Source organism: Nicotiana tabacum, chromosome 5 (assembly GCF_000715075.1).
Source record: "Nicotiana tabacum cultivar K326 chromosome 5, ASM71507v2, whole genome shotgun sequence".
NCBI classification, from domain to species: Eukaryota; Viridiplantae; Streptophyta; class Magnoliopsida; order Solanales; family Solanaceae; genus Nicotiana; species Nicotiana tabacum.
In genome coordinates this window covers 133,968,752-133,987,089 of record NC_134084.1, presented here as the reverse complement: position 1 = coordinate 133,987,089, position 18,338 = coordinate 133,968,752, and the positions used below count along the sequence as shown (strand labels likewise).

The 18,338-nt window shown below is 39.6% G+C and overlaps 1 protein-coding gene across 1 annotated transcript; it reads right to left on the bottom strand.

Annotated features, from left to right (window-relative positions):
- Nucleotides 1–9,751: 9,751 nt before the first annotated feature.
- Nucleotides 9,752–10,895, bottom strand: LOC107783303 (copper transporter 1-like). Its single transcript, XM_016604275.2, has 2 exons — nucleotides 10,868–10,895; nucleotides 9,752–10,044 (listed from the first exon to the last, which is right to left on the bottom strand). Exons 1-2 carry the CDS (start codon nucleotides 10,893–10,895, stop codon nucleotides 9,752–9,754), a joined length of 321 nt encoding a protein of 106 aa, XP_016459761.2.
- Between the last annotated feature and the right edge of the window lie 7,443 nt (nucleotides 10,896–18,338).

The window sequence follows — 18,338 nt, the reverse complement described above, 5'->3', positions numbered from 1 at the left end:
TTTTGAACGCTTGATTGGGTCGGAAACTTGGGCTGGTAGGGTTTTGGTAGGCTCGTGGGGGTGGGTAAGCATTTTGTGGGGCTAGGTAGATATTTTGTAGGGCTGGGGCACGCCATTGTGAGTAGGCAGGAGGTTGAGTATATGTTTGGGCGTGGTGGACAGAAATATGAGGGTTTGGTAATGGGAAGTAATGCTGGGGTGGTTTATACAGGGTTTGGGTGTAGGTTTGATGATAGGGTCGAGGCTTGGTATAATGGTGTGATGGGCTCCTCGGTCCAAACTATGATCCTGAATCAACTGTTGCCACATCTTCTTTCTTCTTCTTTCCGATCACTCCTCTAGTACCATTATGAATGGCTTGGGTAGTTGCTTTGATGGCCGAGTAGCTCATGATTTTGCTTGATTTAAGCACTTCTTCCACCATGCCACCCATCTTCACTACCTCATTGAAAGACTTGCCTATGGCTGATATCAGATGGCCAAAGTAAGTAGGCTCCAGAGCCTACAGAAAGTACTCCACCATTTCATTCTCCTCCATTGGGGGGTTAACTCTTGCCGCTTGTTCTCTCCAGCGAAAACTGTATTCTCTGAAACTTTCACTAAGCTTCTTCTCAATCTTAGTTAGAGACAAACGATTTGGAGTTGTATTGGAAATGATGAGCGAATGCTTGGGCCAAATCATCCCAGGTATACCATCTACTGTGATCCTGACGAGTGTACCGCTCCAATGTCGCGCCGCTCAGATTTTGGCTAAAGTATGCCATCAACAGCTCATCTTTCCCACTGGCTCTTCTTATTTTACTGTAGAATCCCCTATATGGGCCACCGGGTCTCCGTGCCTACCATACAAATCAAACTTCAGCATCTTAAACCCCACAAACAACTGAACATCGGTAAATAGACACAAATCTTTGTAGGCTACGCTCACCTAGACTCCCAATCCCTGCATATTTCTGAATGACTGTTCTAGTCTTCTTACCTTCCTGAACATCTCCTCCTTCTCTGGGTTTTTAGGTGGTTTTTCAATTTCGACAAGGAGGTCGAAACGGGGAGATAGGAGTAATGATTTGGGGCCTTGAAAGTAGGCTCTAGGGGATAGTATTGGTTATCTAGGGTCTGGAATAATGGCTCATTGGAGGATCGATGGAGTGTAGCAGGTAGGGGTGCTACAAAAATAGGGGTAGTTGGTGGAGGGGGGTATATGATTGGTTTGGGTGGTGATGCTTGTGGAGTTTGGGAAGTGGTGCCTTGGTAGTGATGGTAATAGGGAAAGCTGGAGATGAATCAACAGTGGGAGGTTCTTGGGATTGAGCTAGTGGCAGGACGAAAGCAAGGTTGGCGGGGTATGAAGGTGGTGGATGCCCTTTCATCCATGCCTGGTACATCTCTACCATTTGGTGTTTCAACTTATGTAACTCCTCTTTCAGATTAACATCAGACTCTTCCCCCTCTCTTGACAGATCAATAATACTTGCATCTAGTTCTTGGCCAGCCATGATCAACTTGTCTTTGGACCTGGTGTTGTACGGGTGAGTTTCCAGAATGCCAAACAAACTAACCACCTGCCTGTACTTGATGACAACAAGCAAACTTGTTAGCGATTAAGAGCTTAGCAGATAGGGAACCACACGGTAGGAATGTAATGCACCTAAGCAGTTAACCATTTCTATTATGCATTTGAACAACTGCTTGCGTCATCCCGGCTTTCACTAATTCCATTTTGCAATTTCTTTCTCTTTTTTTTTCATTCTTGCTTTTCTTTGCTGGATTCTTGTTTTTATTCTTTTATTCTCTCATTTTTCCTCTCATGTTTTGCCACTATTTCTTTCCCACGGTTTTTCTTGTTTTCTTTTTTTTTTCTTTTTATTTCACGGTTATGATCGAATCTTATGGGGATTGCCTACGTATCATGATGTCGCATGAATCAGACCAAGCGTAGTTCTGGGAACATGTGCGAAATAAAATAAAAACATTTTTTGAGGTTTTCAAATTTCATAAAATAAAATAAAACATCTTGATTACGACACTTTCCCTACAAAGTTAAATATAAAGACTGACAGACTCGATGAGTGGACCCACAACTTCAAAAAAAATGAAGATACAGACTCGAAAATGAACTAACAAACTGACAATACAAACTCAAAAATAAACCAACAAAGTACAGACTCGAACAAACAAAGTCAAGAATACATAAGTGCCTCAACTGCTGCTCTAGTTGGCCTTGTTGTGTGCCTTTGCGCCATATCTTCTTGGAGGCGAAACAAATCATCCATGATCTGTCGGACAAAAATCATAACTGAAGCAAAGAACATGGATCTGGTCATGTCTTCACACTCGTTGCACTTCATCACAATGTGGTCCGCAATTCTCCTAACCCATTCCCTGATAATACCCTTCTCTTGTAGCAACCGTCCGATCTGCTGAGATCTGGTATCCAAAACTTGTTCAGCTGTATGATTCTGCTCTTGAAGCTGCTGCAGGTCTTTCTCTAACTGTGCCATCAAGGCATAGCAGTGCTCCCTTTCTGCTTTGAAGTCTCTCGCCTGCTTGGACATTTCATTCTCAAGGACGTTGAACTTTTTCTTTATACTCACCATTCCCTTGTCATACTTCTCCTTCAGCTGTCGAACGAAACTGGCCCGTCCCTCCGCATTCTTAGCTAACTTAGCTCGGGCGTTTGCTAGCTCCGCTTCAGTCTTTTGCAAATCATCCTCATAGTCACGTACTTTTTGCGTAAGGCTGTTAGATGAGCTTTTCATCTTTTCTGCTTCTGCCCGGGTTCTCACCTGCTATTCTTATTTTTCGGACTTGGGCTCGGAGAGTTTCATTCTCTTGGGCCAACCTTCTTCTTTCACATTCCGCTTCTTGTGCCTGGAGATCATTATTGAATTCCATGTTTCTCAGCTTCTCTTCCAAAGTGTGTATTGCGACTTGATATTTTTTCTCCTTTTCTCCCCATGCCAACCTTTCTGGGATTTTCTCATCAAAAGCTTGAACATGAGGTCTCTTGGCAGGCCTCTCGGGCTCGGGCTCAGGCTCAGGCTCTGGTTCATTGTTTACATAAGACCTTTCCTCAAAGCATGCGGCATAATTTGGATCCACTTCCCCCTTTGCAACATCTGGTACCTGGGTGCCATTTTTCAGATACCGGTATACTAGAGTTTCGGGCAATGTAGCTTCTGGATGTAGCTCAATGACCTGGGTGGTCAAATCTTCATCTTCGGGCACCACCTGATATCTTCCCAACTGCATTAAGACCCTCTGCGGTACATATGGCTAGATACTCTCCACACCCATCAACCTCAAGTAACCCTTTGGTAGCCGTCATGTATATGGCCTCTGTCATCGAGAGCCATCCTATAGTCCACTCGACCTGACTTGCTTTGAGAGCTTTCAAGTGGGAGACCCAAGCTTCAAACCTTTCTGGCACGTTGTAGTCTTTCACCCTTTCCTCATAACTCTTAATGAAGTCATCCGGGCTCGAATCATAACTCATGAATTTGGGGTGACGGCGGAGATGCTCGATCAACCACATTTGTAGAAGGATATTGCAACCTTCAAAGAATTAAGCCCCGACTTTGCATAATGTCAATGCTCGATAAACGTATGCCAGTACTAACGGAACAAGTGTATGATCTTCCTTGGTAGTGAGGATTTGTGCGATTCTGACCATACGAATATCCATTATCCCTTCTGCATTTGGAAAAACCATGATCCCCAAAAATGCCACAATAAAAGCGAACCGACGTCGAATTTGCCAAAGGCCCTTATCTTGCTTGTTTCTCAAACCCTTTTCATGAGTTTCGAACCTGGCTGAGTGTCCGAACCTGAAGTACAAGAAGTGAAAAGAACAACACCCTTTGCTTACATGGGCCTTCTTCATCTGTTTACTGATATTCAAGAGGTCGAAGAACTTGTGTACCAAAGGAGCCCTTGGAAATATAAGTTGATGTTTCCTTAAATCCCGGCCAAACTCAATATACCCGGCCATTTCCTAGGGGTGATCTTAAAGTTTGAGAAACAAAAAACATTGTGGACAGTGTCCCAAAAAGTGACCTAAGCCTTGATTAAATCTTCCCGTGGTTTGATTTCCAAAATGTCTATAAAGGCACCCAACTGTTTTTTCACCCACTTCTGACCATCTTCATCTAGATCATTCCACCACATACACAACTGCAACTGAGCCTGTTCTATGACCACTTCTGACGGGTTCTGGGCAGTGTTCATTTGTACCTGTGGGAGATTAAGGTTAGGTTTGACTCTGGTGGACCCTTTTTGTAAAATAGGTTTTTCAGTTTCTAAAAGATAAATCAATGGACCATGACTCCTTCCCCTATATGCTAATTTTAATAAAATGGTCATTTTTGCAAACGTGACCCCTTTCCAATTCCAAATAAATTTTGAGGCCGGAGGAAACTACTTTATGGAAAAAATGACACTTTACTGACAGACTTGTCCGTTCTTTAACGAAAATAACCCTTCAACAACTGAAGATACTCTAAGGCTATCTCGGCAAGAACGGCTTAAAACATTATCGAAGCTGGATCACCTTATTTTTTACCAAAACCCCAAACTACAATTATTTGACCAATTACTCTCTTTTTTCCTTTTTTTTTCGAAAAATAAGGCCGAACCTTATGTAGGTTGCCTACGTATCCCACATCCGGTGAGAATCAAACATACGTAGTTCGGCCAGTTTTGACACACTTGAAAAAGACACAGTAATGACTCTTTTGAAATGACTCTTTTATTTTCCTCTTTTTTTTGAATTTTTTTTGCAGAGTTTCGGGTTATTTCCAAATACCGGGGATTTTTTTAGAATCGGGCTTTATTTCCTTCCATACATCACTCTTGGTTTTTCTCTTAATTTATTTCTCCCTAGCCAGTCAGCATGCAGGCCGAAATAAATAAATATTCACATAGCACAGAGGATGCATTAGGATGGTCTGTTATTTTGGGTACGCCTATCTTAGACGGACCCAACCCCTGTGTTGAGTCTCCTAAGTCAAATGCACATGATGCAAACAAACGTTCCTACTAGGGATTCGGCATGAGGCTGTGTTTTTCTAGGTTTAAATCCTGAGGTTGTATTCTAGACCTGGCTTACCCGAGCGGACAACTCGAGCCAAAGAGGGGGAAACGTACTGGGAGCACTGAAGTCTACCTGCCCTTGTTGCTGGCCCAGCCCTGTTTTTATTTGGTATAACTTTTACAGAAAAAGCAGGCCACGCGAACGTGTGCACCATTTTAAGAAGACTCAGAGTGGTGGTGTAAGAAGACAGTTATATACAATTCAAATAATAAAGCGGTAAAAATATAGCATTTGGCACAAAGGTTCACAAAATACAGTAATATTAACAATAAATAAAACCAAGTAAAATCATATAACAAGCTCGAATTCATGAACCCTGAACCAGAAGTTCTGGGTTCTTGTCCCCAGCAGAGTCGCTAGAGCTGTCACACCTCCTTTTAACCACCCCCGAAAGGGGTATAAGGGAGTTTTTTCCAATTTAAGTGACAATCGAAACTGTATTATTATATAAAAATCAGAGTTGCCACTTGGGATAATTTATGGTGTCCCAAGTAGCCGGTTAAATTCCCGACTCGAGGAAAATTGACTCTTATTTATGGTATGCAAACACAGAAATTCGGGTAAGGAATTCTGTTAACCCGGAAAAAGGTGTTAGGCATTCCCGAGTTCCATGGTTCTAGCATGATCGCTTTGATCATACTTGGCTTATTAAATTGTCTAATTACTCATTTTAGAATCTATGTGCATTTGCCTTTTTCTGCTTTTAGAAAGTTTGGCAGAAGTTGCGCGAACACATACTCCGACTTTGTTTTTAGAATCGTAATCATGTCACGCGAACGTGTACGCAATCACGATAATATATTAACGTGCCTAAAGCAAACTACGAACATTTGTCATTTTTATATCTATGTTATTAATATGAGGGCCATGAATAGTTAAATTGTAGATGGCACACCTCAAAACTATATAAACTAAAATTAAATTAACGGCCTATTAGCACCTATTTTATTATTAAGAAAGTTTGTTCGAAGTTGCGCAAACGCATACCCCGAATTGGTTTTTAGAATTGTAATTATATTACGCGAACGTATACATAATCATAATAGTAAGTTATTCGCGCCTAGAGCAAACTAGGATGTTCATAAATTATTCTTTCTAAGTTTGAGATTCTTGCCGGGTCATGAATTTATGGAGATAGAGTTGTGAATCGTACTGCTGCCCTGTTATCTTTTCTAAAAAAGTTCATCCAATTTAGTATCCGATAAGAAAACCAACTAGACAAGAGGTAAACTTAGACAAATGAAATTCGAATATGGACTGATTCTCTAAAATAGAGTAAATGACCAAGAAATTCAAAATACCACATCAATAACGTCAACAAGGGAATATCAACTAAAGAAAAATTTGACTCAAATGCATGCTCTCCTTCCTTAATACTTTGATGAGATACTCCAATTGTAAACTCAAATGCCAACCGAACGAGCAACCGAAAACAAGCCTTCAGAGGCATTGATCTCCTTAAATCAAAACTTTTACCATAGCTAGATGCTTTCAGCAAATTTTAATTAGTAGTTCATTTCAAAGAACAAGCAACCAATTCCTATATCCCAATATGAAGTGAAGTACATATGTATCTGTGAATTTTTTTAATCACTCCCTATAATTACTAATATATTCGTCAATCTATAATCACCAAGAAACCAGTGCCAGTTACATTCAACCACCGTGTTAGACTAATCGAGAAGATCAAATCAGATCCCTCGCCCAATTTGTGACAACTTCATATACACAACCAACCTGAACGACAAATTAATCTAACCAACAACAAAAAGAAAATAGGCCCTGCCGATTAGCATTTACCATGGCCAAGTCCCAGATCATACTGAAATTAAACGAAAGAAACCAAACTAAGTATTATTCTATTCTTAACAAAGGTCTCAAACAGTGAAGATCCACCATAATAATGCAACAACAATAAGAAAATCAAATTTAACTTTGAAGCTCACTTGAACATTACCCAGAAACTAACAAAAAGAACTGAAAAAGAAAACAACACAAAGCCACACTTATATGAACTAAACAGGGAAAATATCAAACCCCCAAAAGACATCATTGATTAAACCCATCTTAATAGCTCCTTTAAAAATATAAAGAAAACTCGATTCATAATAAATAAACCAAAATAGAGAGGATTTAACAAAAATGAACCTGAAATGAGCTTTAAATTAATCCTCTGTATGAAAATCGATACACTTCGAAGGCAGCGACAGAAGCTCTTAAGCAAACAAGCAGTAGAGCTCAGCTAATAATTCCAGTACAAAATAGCAACAGTTTTGAGTAGAAATCGTGAAACTCAGACAGAAATTTGAAACATGCGCCGGGACTCAGCACTCAAACGCGAACAACAACTCAAACTTCAATCAAGCTCCAATTTTTAGAACAAGAAATCAAGAGAAATCTGTTTTTTTGGTCATTTTTTATTTTTCTCGAGATGAATTAAAATTGAAAAATGAGACTTGGACTCTTTTCTTTCTGCTTTTTTTTTCTTTTCTTTATTCTGTCTTTTCAACCAAAATCGACAAAGAAAGAAAAAAAAATTGAAGAAAACTAAAGAAGAAAGGAACTCTCAAAACCCCTAAAATTTTTACACGATTTTTTTTTCATAAACCAAAAGCTTTGATATATATAGTTCTCCCTCGAAGCTTATATTCCCTTCTTCAAGAAAAATCCCATAATATTCTTCTTGAACGAACCCGGGCAGATGGAGAGAGAGGATCGATTTAAAATCAATCCACGGTCCCCATTTTTCGGAATTCATTCACAAGAACGCACATAGGAGATGAAAATCTGTCAGAGGCTGTTAGAATCTTGATGACGTGGTGCGATAAGGGCGCATGTGAGTTGGGGTTGAATCAGATGAGGGAGATGATGAACAGAACTCTTGCGCCATTTTGGGTCTCTATGCTTTAGGGTTAGGTCTTTTGTTTCTAATGTTAAGGTTATATTTGGGGAAGTGGAGCGGGTCAAACTCGATTGGGCCGGGCGGTTTTATGTTAGGGATTGGGCTAATAGTGGTTTGGGTTGAGAATTGGGCTTCAGAACTTCCCTTTGGCCCAATTTCAGGTTTTTTAAGAATAGGCTTCCTTTCTTCCTCATTTTCTTTTCCTTATTTCTTTTCTTTGTTTTTCTTTTCTTTTTCATTAATTAAAAATCCTAAATTAAATCCTAACTTGATCTAATTTATAAAATTAACTAATTATCTATTATAAAAATTATGAAAAACTATTTAATCCTAAATCAAAAAAGAAAAACTACTATTCTAAAATTAAAAGCTAAAAATGTAAAAGTAAGCCAATTTTTGTGATTTTCAATTTTAACAAAACGAATAACTAACTAATTAATCCTGCAACTGTAAAATAAAACCTAAATGCAATGCATGATATTTTTGTACTTTTTCATGATTTTAATAAAATAAACATGCACAGAAAAATGCAAACAATTAACAAAAAATTCTACGAAAAAATCTATAAAATTGCAAATAATGGGAAAATTTTATTTTCTTAGATTTTATGGGAGTAATTCCTATAGGGCAAAAATCACGTGCTCACAGATACCACAAGAAAAAAGGATGGACTGAATCTCTGAAGATTGCTCTATTTTGGGGTCGTCTGAGAAATCTTTTCAATAATTGGAAATACAAATTTGCTTGTTATAATTGAGTTTATTGATTTATATTAGGAGTCTATCACATTATTTGATTCACTTACCGTTTTTAAACAGCTGAAGAGAGCTATTTTTTCGTAGATTTTCGTAACTGTATTCACGAATACAGCTCGTGAATACAGTCTATGTTAGCTAGACTGCCCTATTTTTCCATCGAGTTTTGCTACTGTATTCATGAATACAATAGCTTGAATACATCGAATACATTCAATAACAACTGAAAAGATAGCTATAGGAAGTAATTAAGTAAATGGTAGCTATAGCAAGTTAATAGCCACTAAACAATAGTGGTTTCTAAAAATTTCTCTATTCTTAACATAGTGTGATATTGTCCGCTTTGGTCGAAACCTGTACAGTTTTTTTCAAAAGGCCTCACATCATTAAGAAATCTCTCTATACCTTATATGTAAGCTTTCAGTTTTTTCAGCTACCAATGTGAGGCTTTGTTTGCACGCCCAAAAAAGGCCTATAATATCCGGGGTCATATTACACGATGAACACACATGAATTTCACAAATACCAGGTTTTTCTTCAAGTCATCATCAATCAGTAGTGAAAATAGCAAGTGAAAGGAAAACACATAAGTTCTAAAAAGTTACCGCGGTCCAAAAGCCAGCCTTTGCTAGAAACTCAATGTCATATAGTTATTTTTAAGGAAATACGGTAGTACTAACTTGCTTTCATTGTATTAAATGGTCTATCTAATTAGAAAATGTTCAACTCACGTTCCTGTCCATCCATTTCCTGATGAATTCATCCATACAAAATTGCCACTTTTATTCATACTTGGCACATAAACATTTATTCGATATGCAAGCTTCAAATTTCTCTTGAATGGCCAAAAACCAATCAAAAAACTGGAAATAATAACAGAACAAACACTAATCTCTGTGTTGATCCCTCATTCTTTCTTTATATTGTTTTCTTTTTTTTTTTAATAAAAAAAACCAATGCTTAAAAAGTTAAATTATTACATTCTTTCCAAAAATTACACAATTATCTATCCATATCCTTTTTGAAAATCGGGCTTCCAAAAATCACGTAACCAACTGCATGGCCCAAAATGGCTGCAATGAAAACTCCTCCATTATAGGACATAACAGCCAGCATTACCATATAAGCAAACCCGGCTCGAATTGCTTGGACCCCAGCCTGGAAGAAAACCGCTGCCGCCCGGTTCGATCCTGGTTTTACTAACTTGAGGTTTGCGAAAAACTCAACCAGAATAGCCAAAACAAAGACAAATATCAAACCCAAAGCATACATTCCTCGGCTATTTCCAGGCCAACCTGGGAAGAGAAAAACAGTGTCTCTGCCCCAGTAAAATGACAAGTGCAAAAGAGGGGATTTTGTACTGTGGATGTGACTTGAGTTGTCGTTTGTCCAGGCCATAAGAAGTGCATTTGGGTTCATTATTTGATTTACAGGTTTCTGTTTGAGGGAAATGAGGACCACAATATTGGGGTTTTAAAAGGTGGAAATCAAAGAGGAAAACAAATGGAGTATAGAAAGAAGAAAGACAAAGTGAGATATCATTTGTCCTTGTTGACTGAAAGGATACCACGCTTCCACTTCGAGAATGTATTGCACGTCCTACCCTTTGTTTTATCAGTTGAAATTACGTAGTAATAATTAATTCGCTTTCTGCATTATTTTATTCTAAGAAAGAGTATATTATAATATATCGTTGTTAAGTATGCTTATGAAGAAAACGGAAAAAGAGTTTGAACTTTGGTTGTGTGTCCTACAAAACTGGTGAAAAGAATACTCCCATCCATCTAAACTTTATTAGTTTCATTTGAAGTATATGATATGATAAGGTAAATTTATTTTCTGAAATTTACAGACTCCTCAAATTTAATCTCGTCTACTAAATAATATAATTGTTTCATGTTATTTACCTTCAGAGTTTTGGGGCGTGCGAATAACACACACAAAAAAAAAAAAAAAAAAAAAACAATGTGCTAAAAAGTAGTAGGTGGATTTGCATTTTCCTTTTAAGGAGAGAATCGAATGTGCAATTACTTGTTTTGAAGCAATCCTATTTCGCCCGCTTTCGGTCTGGCAGTTGGTGGGCCACCCAGTACCTCTTTTGTGGTTAAAAAAACTTACCTGTTCTGTTCATGTCTTCACAAAACATGGTTACTCTTTTGTGGTAAAAGAAACTTATTACTAGTAGTTAATTCAGACATGTTTTTCACCTTAATTTAATAGTACAATTTATCATGGTAAATCAATATAGTTTCATGTACTCATTCAGCATGGCTAAGTTTTTACCACTCTTTGGTTCTTCTTTTCCATTATTAAAATAAAGTTCTGGTCTTCTAAATGGTATAATAGTTTTGTTCTTTTTCCCATAACCAAATTCGTTTGATGCAACTTCCTGAAGTACAAAGAAAACATGATTTAGTTTTTCCTTTTCTCACATAATTAGCAAGAGACTTAACTAGTTTAGGATTCAGACGCAATGGATTGGTTGGTTGAATCATTCAAATAAACAAGATAGTAGGGAAACCTTAATTGGATAGCAATGGAAATAAGTTACAGCAATTCGAACTAGTGAGACTAATGTTACTACAAAAATTAGTTGCACCGGTCACTTTTTGGGCTGACTATTGGTGTTTAGCCATTTTTACATTCATATGTTATATAGTAAATTATATTAACCTGCATACTTAACTTTTAATATAATTACCTTCTATATACCTAATTACCATTTATGTACCATTTTAGAATTTTAATAGTATTAATTAGTCTCCTAATTTTACTCAACCGTATATTCCCACTACCCCAAGTTTCTCTCTCCAAATTTCCACGATTTCCTCTTCAATCACCTATCATTTCCTCTTCTAAAACTAGCGAAAATCTATAACTCCTCCACCATTGACAACCATTAAAAAGCTTTGAAGTTTTGAATTCGAATTTGGGTTTTCAAAAGACATTGTTTGTTTGGATTGGATGTTGTTGCAAAGAATTGAGAATTCTCTCTACGTCTCTCTCTATCTCTCAATCCCAAATTTCAATAATATAAGAGGAAAGGAAAATAGAGCAGCAATTCCACCATTGACAGCCATTAAAAAGCTTTGAAGCTTTGATTTCGAATTTGGATTTTCAAAAATCATTATTTGTTTGGATTGGATGTTGTTGCAAATAATTGGGAATATGGTTTGGAGTTTATATCTCAATTTTGAGGGGTTTTGGTGAAGATTAGACTTGGTTTTGGCTGAATTTCAGATTGAAATTCGAAGAAGAAGAAGAAGACGTGACATACATTATATTGCAAAAATTGTAGAAATATTTTAGAAAAAATGTATTCTGTTGTTTATTTATTTTTGAGCTTTGTGCTTTTGTATTAAAAGTTTTGATGGGAGCTTGTTATTCCACTTCATCTGTTTTGGAGCTAACTTGTACTGAGGAGAGATGTTTTTTAAGTTATATATATTGCTATACCTTTAAATTCAAGAAAGTATGGTTGTATTGTATTTAAAGAGGCGTGAATTTGTAGAATAGGTTGAATGTGAGGAATGCGTCAAATAAGACTCACAATGTCTTGTTTTCGGGGACACAGAATTGAGGAATTGAAATTAGGTTGTGCTTCATCTATTGATCAAGTTGCTATAGTCAAAAACCAGACACATGACCATTTATTTAGTTGCTTGAGGATTGTAAAGTAAAGTGAGGCACATGACCAATTTTTTAGTTGTTTGTGGATTTGTAAAGTTACGTGAGTTGAGTGCGGATGCACAAAATGTCTTCTTGACTTTGCAGAACTAAGCATGAGGTGCGGATGCATAATTTACTACCATAAAATTGTATTCTTTTATTCATTTAACTATGGCGTATATCAGTATGGATTTTCACAATATCTACAAAATTTCTACATTTATTCTATAATAAAACTACATATCATTTGAAAAATTAATATGAAAATACAGAATTTTAATGTTTCTACAAATTATCTACAAAATTTCTACAAACTGTTTATGATAGAATTTATCTTTATTTTCATGCATGTTCATCTGGAACACTAAAGTTACTTGATATGCCAACATCTCCCGTTATAGAGGAATACATGTGACGATCCAAAGGGGTCATCACCTGTTTTCTTATCCATTTTGTGCTTCCGAGGCCTTGAAAACCTCATTTAGAGTTGCCTCAATTTGCGTGCGCAGTCCGGGCACGTAGCCGAAAAACTTAAATATGAGATTTTGTGAAAAATGCTAAATTTTGATGTTAAAATAAATAAGTTTGACTTTGGTCAATATTTTGGGCAAACGGACCCGGACCCGTGATTTGACGGTCCCGGAGGGTCCGTAGGAAAATATGAGACGTGGGCATATGTATGGAATCGAATTCCGAGGTCCCAAGCCCGAGAAATGAATTTTTAAGTAAAATTGTTTTCTGAAAATGTTTAAGGAAATTGGAAATGAGATCTGATTAGAAAGCGATGGTATTGGGCTCGTATTTTGGTTTCGGTGCCCGGTACAGGTCTTATATATGTTTTAAGTTCTTCCTGTAAAATTTGGTTGAAATTGGACGTCGTTTGACGTGTTTCGGACTTAAATTTCTAAATTGGAAACTTGATGAAGTTTGAGGATTTTTTTTTATTTTGAGGTTTGATTCATTGATTTTGAGGTTATTTAGGCGACTTGAACGCACAGATAAGTTCGTATGATGTTGTTGAGTTAGTGCTTGTGTTTAGTTAGGAGCCCCGAGGGCTCGGGAGTGTTTCGGAGGTGTTTCGGAATGGTTTTTGGCTTTAGAAGTGTTGCAGATTTTCTGATGTTGTGCCCAGGGATTTGTTCTTCGCGTTCGCGTGGTCTCACTCGTGAACGCGTAAGGCAAAGATCCCAGGTGCTCAGTTTCTTCTTCGCGAACGCGGAGGTTGAGACGCGAACGCGAAGCTCAGAGGGGAAACCCTTCGCGAACGCGTAAGGTTCAGGGGAGGGCCACCAGTTTGTTCTACGCGAACGCGGCCACTAGCTCGCGAACGCGAGGGCTCGAGGTGCTAAGGCATCGCGAACGCGAAGGTCTTCAGACGCGTTGAGCTTATCGCGAACGCGAAGAAGGATTCTGCCCAGTTATTTTAAAGTCCCAAAACATAACCCATTACGGGATTTCACCAAAATTTCACAAACTCTTTCTTCTCCAAAGTTCTAGGGAGACTTTTGAAGCATCCTTTCACCATAAACTCTTGGGTTAGTAATCTTTAACTTATTTCCTTCCATTTTCATCAACATCTATTGAATTTCTAGGCCTAAAACACTTAATTAAGGGTAGAAATTAGGGAATTGGGTAGAATTAAGGCTTTTTAATTAATTATGATTTAGACCTCGTTTTGGGGTCGAATTTTGGAAATAATTATCGGATTTTGGTTAGAACCTAGTATTTTGACCAAGCGGGCCCAGGGTCGTTTTTTGGGTTTTTGGGAAGAATACTTGGGAGGCTATAATTAGGCATTGGATTCGAATTGTTTAGCATTTATTGATGTTATGAAGTCATTTATGTATAGATACCATCGATTTGGAGCCGAATTCGAGAGGAAAAGCAGTAATTGAGGATTGAATTAGCCGTGGAAGTTTGAGGTAAGTGTTTGGTCTAACCTTAGCTTGAGGGATTAGGAGTTGAGTCATATTTGCTATGTGATAATTGTTGAGTACAACGTATAGGCATGGTGACGAGTATCTATACGTTGGTGTCTAGCATGACCGTGAGTCTTTACATTGTGAATATCCTGATTTTGTTGTGTTTTTCATGCCTTAGTGACGATTTCTATATGTTGTGAAAAGCTTGTGAAAGAAATTGTGACCTTTGAACTTCGAGGAGCATTGGCTCGAGTTATATAACCAAGTGTGAAAGTATATGAAATAATTGAACCCTTTGGAGCGTTGGCTTAAGTGGTAAAGCGAGTTAAGAAGTAAAAGTGAAAGAAAGAGAAAAAGTTCTTAAATTGCTCCCTTGCAGGGATGTTTGTTGCTTTGTTGATTATCTCCCTTGCCGGGATGCTGGGATTATTGATATTGTTCCCTTGACGGGATTTAACTATTTAATTGTGTTCCCTTTCCGGGATTTCTATTATTATTTGTTTACTCCCTTTCCCCTTTGTTTGTGATTGTTGTTTGGTGAGGAAGAGCGTTAAAAGTACGAAGGGTGATGCCGTGCATTACTTGCTATGGTGAGGAAAGAGTGTAAAGCACAAAGGGTGATGTCGTGCCGTACGATGTACCATTCCGTACCGATTATCATTGACTATATGGTGAGGAAAGAGAGTAAAAGCACGAAGGGTAATGTCATGCATTGTTTGCTATTGTGAGGAAAGAGTGTAAAGCACAAAGGGTGATGCCGTGCACATTGTTATTATATGACTGATTCGGTGAGGACGAGAGTAAAAGCATGAAGGGTGATGCCGTGCAATATGTTGATTTCTGATTCTTGATGATATTCTAGTTATGTTGTTACTTTCCTTACTTGATGCTTTCTATTCGGAACTGTTATTTCCCCCACAGCATGTTTCCACTTCCCACATTTACTGGTTATTTATGTATTTTCCTCTCCGTTGTATATAAATAAATTGCACATGTTTATTTGGTAGTCTGGTCCTAGCCTAGTCACTACTTCGCCGAGGTTAGGCTAGACACTTACCAGCACATAGGGTCGGTTGTGTTGATACTACACTCTGCACTGTGTGTAGATCCCAGAGCAGCTTACGAACAGTAGTTGGATGGCTTCCTTCAGTCCACCCGGAGACCCAAGGTAGACCTGCAGGCGTTCGCGGGCCCTGGCATATCCCTTTATCTCTATTCCATGTTTTATTTTCTTTCGTTCAGAAATAGTTTATTGTATCTCTTCAGGCGTTGTTTGTAGTGACTCTTAGACAGTCTGTGACACTGTAACACCAGGTTTTGGGTATTTAGGTTTTGAAAGTTGTGATAGACGTAGTATTGAGTTATAAAAATTGTTGACTTTTGCTTATTTATTTAATTCCACTGTTTTCATGTTATCGCTGGAAATTGGAAAAATAAATAAATAAAAATAGTTAATGGAAAGGTAGTTAAGGGTTGGCTTGCCTAGCTCTCATTAGTAGGCGCCATCACGACTCCCGGATGTGGGAAATTCGGGTCGTGACAAGTTGGTATCAGAGCTCTAGGTTACATAGGTCTCACAGTTCAAAGACAAGCTTAGTAGAGTCTGAGGGATCAGTATAGAGACGTCTGTATTTATCCCCAGAGGCTACAAAGTTAGGAAAAATTTCACATTTGTTCTTTCTTATCTTGCGGATTTGTTTCTCAATGCTAATTGGATTTCTACTTTATCCTTTCGCAGATGGCCAGAACACGCGCTTCCTCATCTACCGCTCATCAGCCCGAGCCCCCAGCAATAGCTTCCATTAGGGGCAGAGGGCGAGGCCGAGGCCATGCGAGAGACCGAGGTAGGGGCAGAGCTCAGCCCCGAGCAGCAGCACTAGTGGCAGAGCCTCAGGTTGATTTTGAGGAGGAGGTTCCGGCCCCAGCAGTTCCGGTGGGCCCAGATCAGGTCCTAGAGGGGTTCATTGCCACCCCAGTTCTTCAAGATGCTCTAGTCCGATTGGTGGGCCTCATGGAGAGTGTCACCGAGCAGGTTTGCTTCTTGTAGCACCAGCCACTTCTCAGGCTGGAGGAGGGGCTCAGACTCCTACTACTCGCACTCCGGAGCAGGTGGCTCGCCAGATTCAGATTTTAGCGGTTCAGCCAGCTGGAGCAGTTCAGCCGAGTGTAGTAGCTCAAACCGGCGATGGAGCGGCTGTGTCTGCTGATGCTTTGTGGAGGTTGGATAGGTTCACCAAGCTCTTCACTTTTATATTCAGCGGTGCATCTACCGAGGATCCCCAGGATTATCTGGATAGTTGTCACGAGGTTCTTCGGAACATGGGGATCGTTGAGACCAATGGAGTTGATTTTGCTACCTTTCGTCTGTCGGGATCTGCCAAGACTTGGTGGAGGGATTAATGCCTAGCCAGGCCAGCTGGGTCGCCATCTTTGACATGGGAGCAGTTTACAGTGTTGTTTCTGGAGAAGTTTCTCCCCGTTATTCAGAGAGAGGCCTATCAGAGGCAGTTTGAGCGCCTCCAGCAGGGTCCCATGACGGTCACCCAGTATGAGACCAGGTTCATCGATCTAGCTTGCCATGCTCTTGTCATACTTCCCACCGAGAGAGAGAGAGGGTGAGGAGGTTTATTGATGGTCTTATTCAGCCGATTCGTCTTCAGATGGCCAAGGAGGCTGGGAGTGAGATCACTTTTCAGGAGGTGGCCAATATGGCTCGCAGAGTTGAGATGGTTCTATCATAGGAAGGTGGTCGTGGGTCGGATTAAAGCCCCCGTCATTCAGGCAAATTCAGTGGTATCTCGTCTGGAGGTAGAGATTCATATTGTAGAGGCCATCCTCCTAGGCCCTTTCAGTCACCTCTCCAGGTCTCACATGGTACTTCAGGTGGTCGTGGTTCTCAAACGCATTATTCTGATCAGCAGCCTTATAGTGCACCACCAGCTCCCATCAGTGCACCGCCGCTTCAGAGTTTCTGAGGTGGTCATTCAGGTTGACAGGGCCAGCAGTCTCAGCAACCGAGGGCTTGTTACACTTGTTGTGATCCGAGTCACATTGCCAGGTTTTGCCCTCGAGCACCGGGTAGCTCTTAGTATCAGCGTTCTCGTGTTATAGTAAAGGCACTAGGTGTTCCACAGCCCGCCCAGCCAGTTAAAGGTGGGGGTAAAGGTGCTAGAGGTGGAGGTAGAGGTCCTAGAGGTGGAGCTCAGGCCGCCAGAGGTGGAGGCCAGCCAGCAACAAGCCATCCCAGAGAGGTAGTTCAAGGTGGTGGGGCCTAGCCCCGATGTTACGCCCTTCTAGCTAGGCCTGAGGATAAGGCTTCAGATGTAGTCATTACAGGTACCATTCTGGTTTGTGATAGAGATGCTTTAGTACTATTTGATCCAGAGTCTACGTATTCGTATATGTCATCTTATTTTGCACCGTACCTGGTCATGCCTAGTGATTCATTGAGTATTACTATTTATATGTATACACCGGTGGGTGATTCTATTATGGTCAATCGAGTCTGATTGGGGGTCTTGAGACTCACGTGGATTTGTTGCTTCTAGACATAGTCAATTTTGATGTTATATTAGGGATGGACTGGTTATCACCTTACCACGCTATCTTGGATTGTCATGCCAAGACTGTGACCTTAGCCTTACCGGATTTTCCCCGTTTAGAGTGGAGAGGGACTCCTGGTCATTCAACCTGCAGTGTTATTTCGTATGTGAAGGCTCGTCGTATGGTTGAGAAGGGGTGTTTGGCCTATTTGGCATATGTTCGTGATTCTAGTGCTGAGGTCCCTTCTATTGATTTTGTGCCCTCGTTCGTGAGTTTCTTGATGTTTTCCCTTCAGACCTGCCGGGTATGCCACCCGACAAGGATATTGACTTTTGCATTGATTTGGCCCCGGGCACCCAGCCCATTTCTATCCTGCCATACCGTATAGCCCCACTGAGTTGAAAGAGTTGAAGGAGTAGTTGTAGGACTTGCTTGAGAAGGGTTTCATTAGGCCC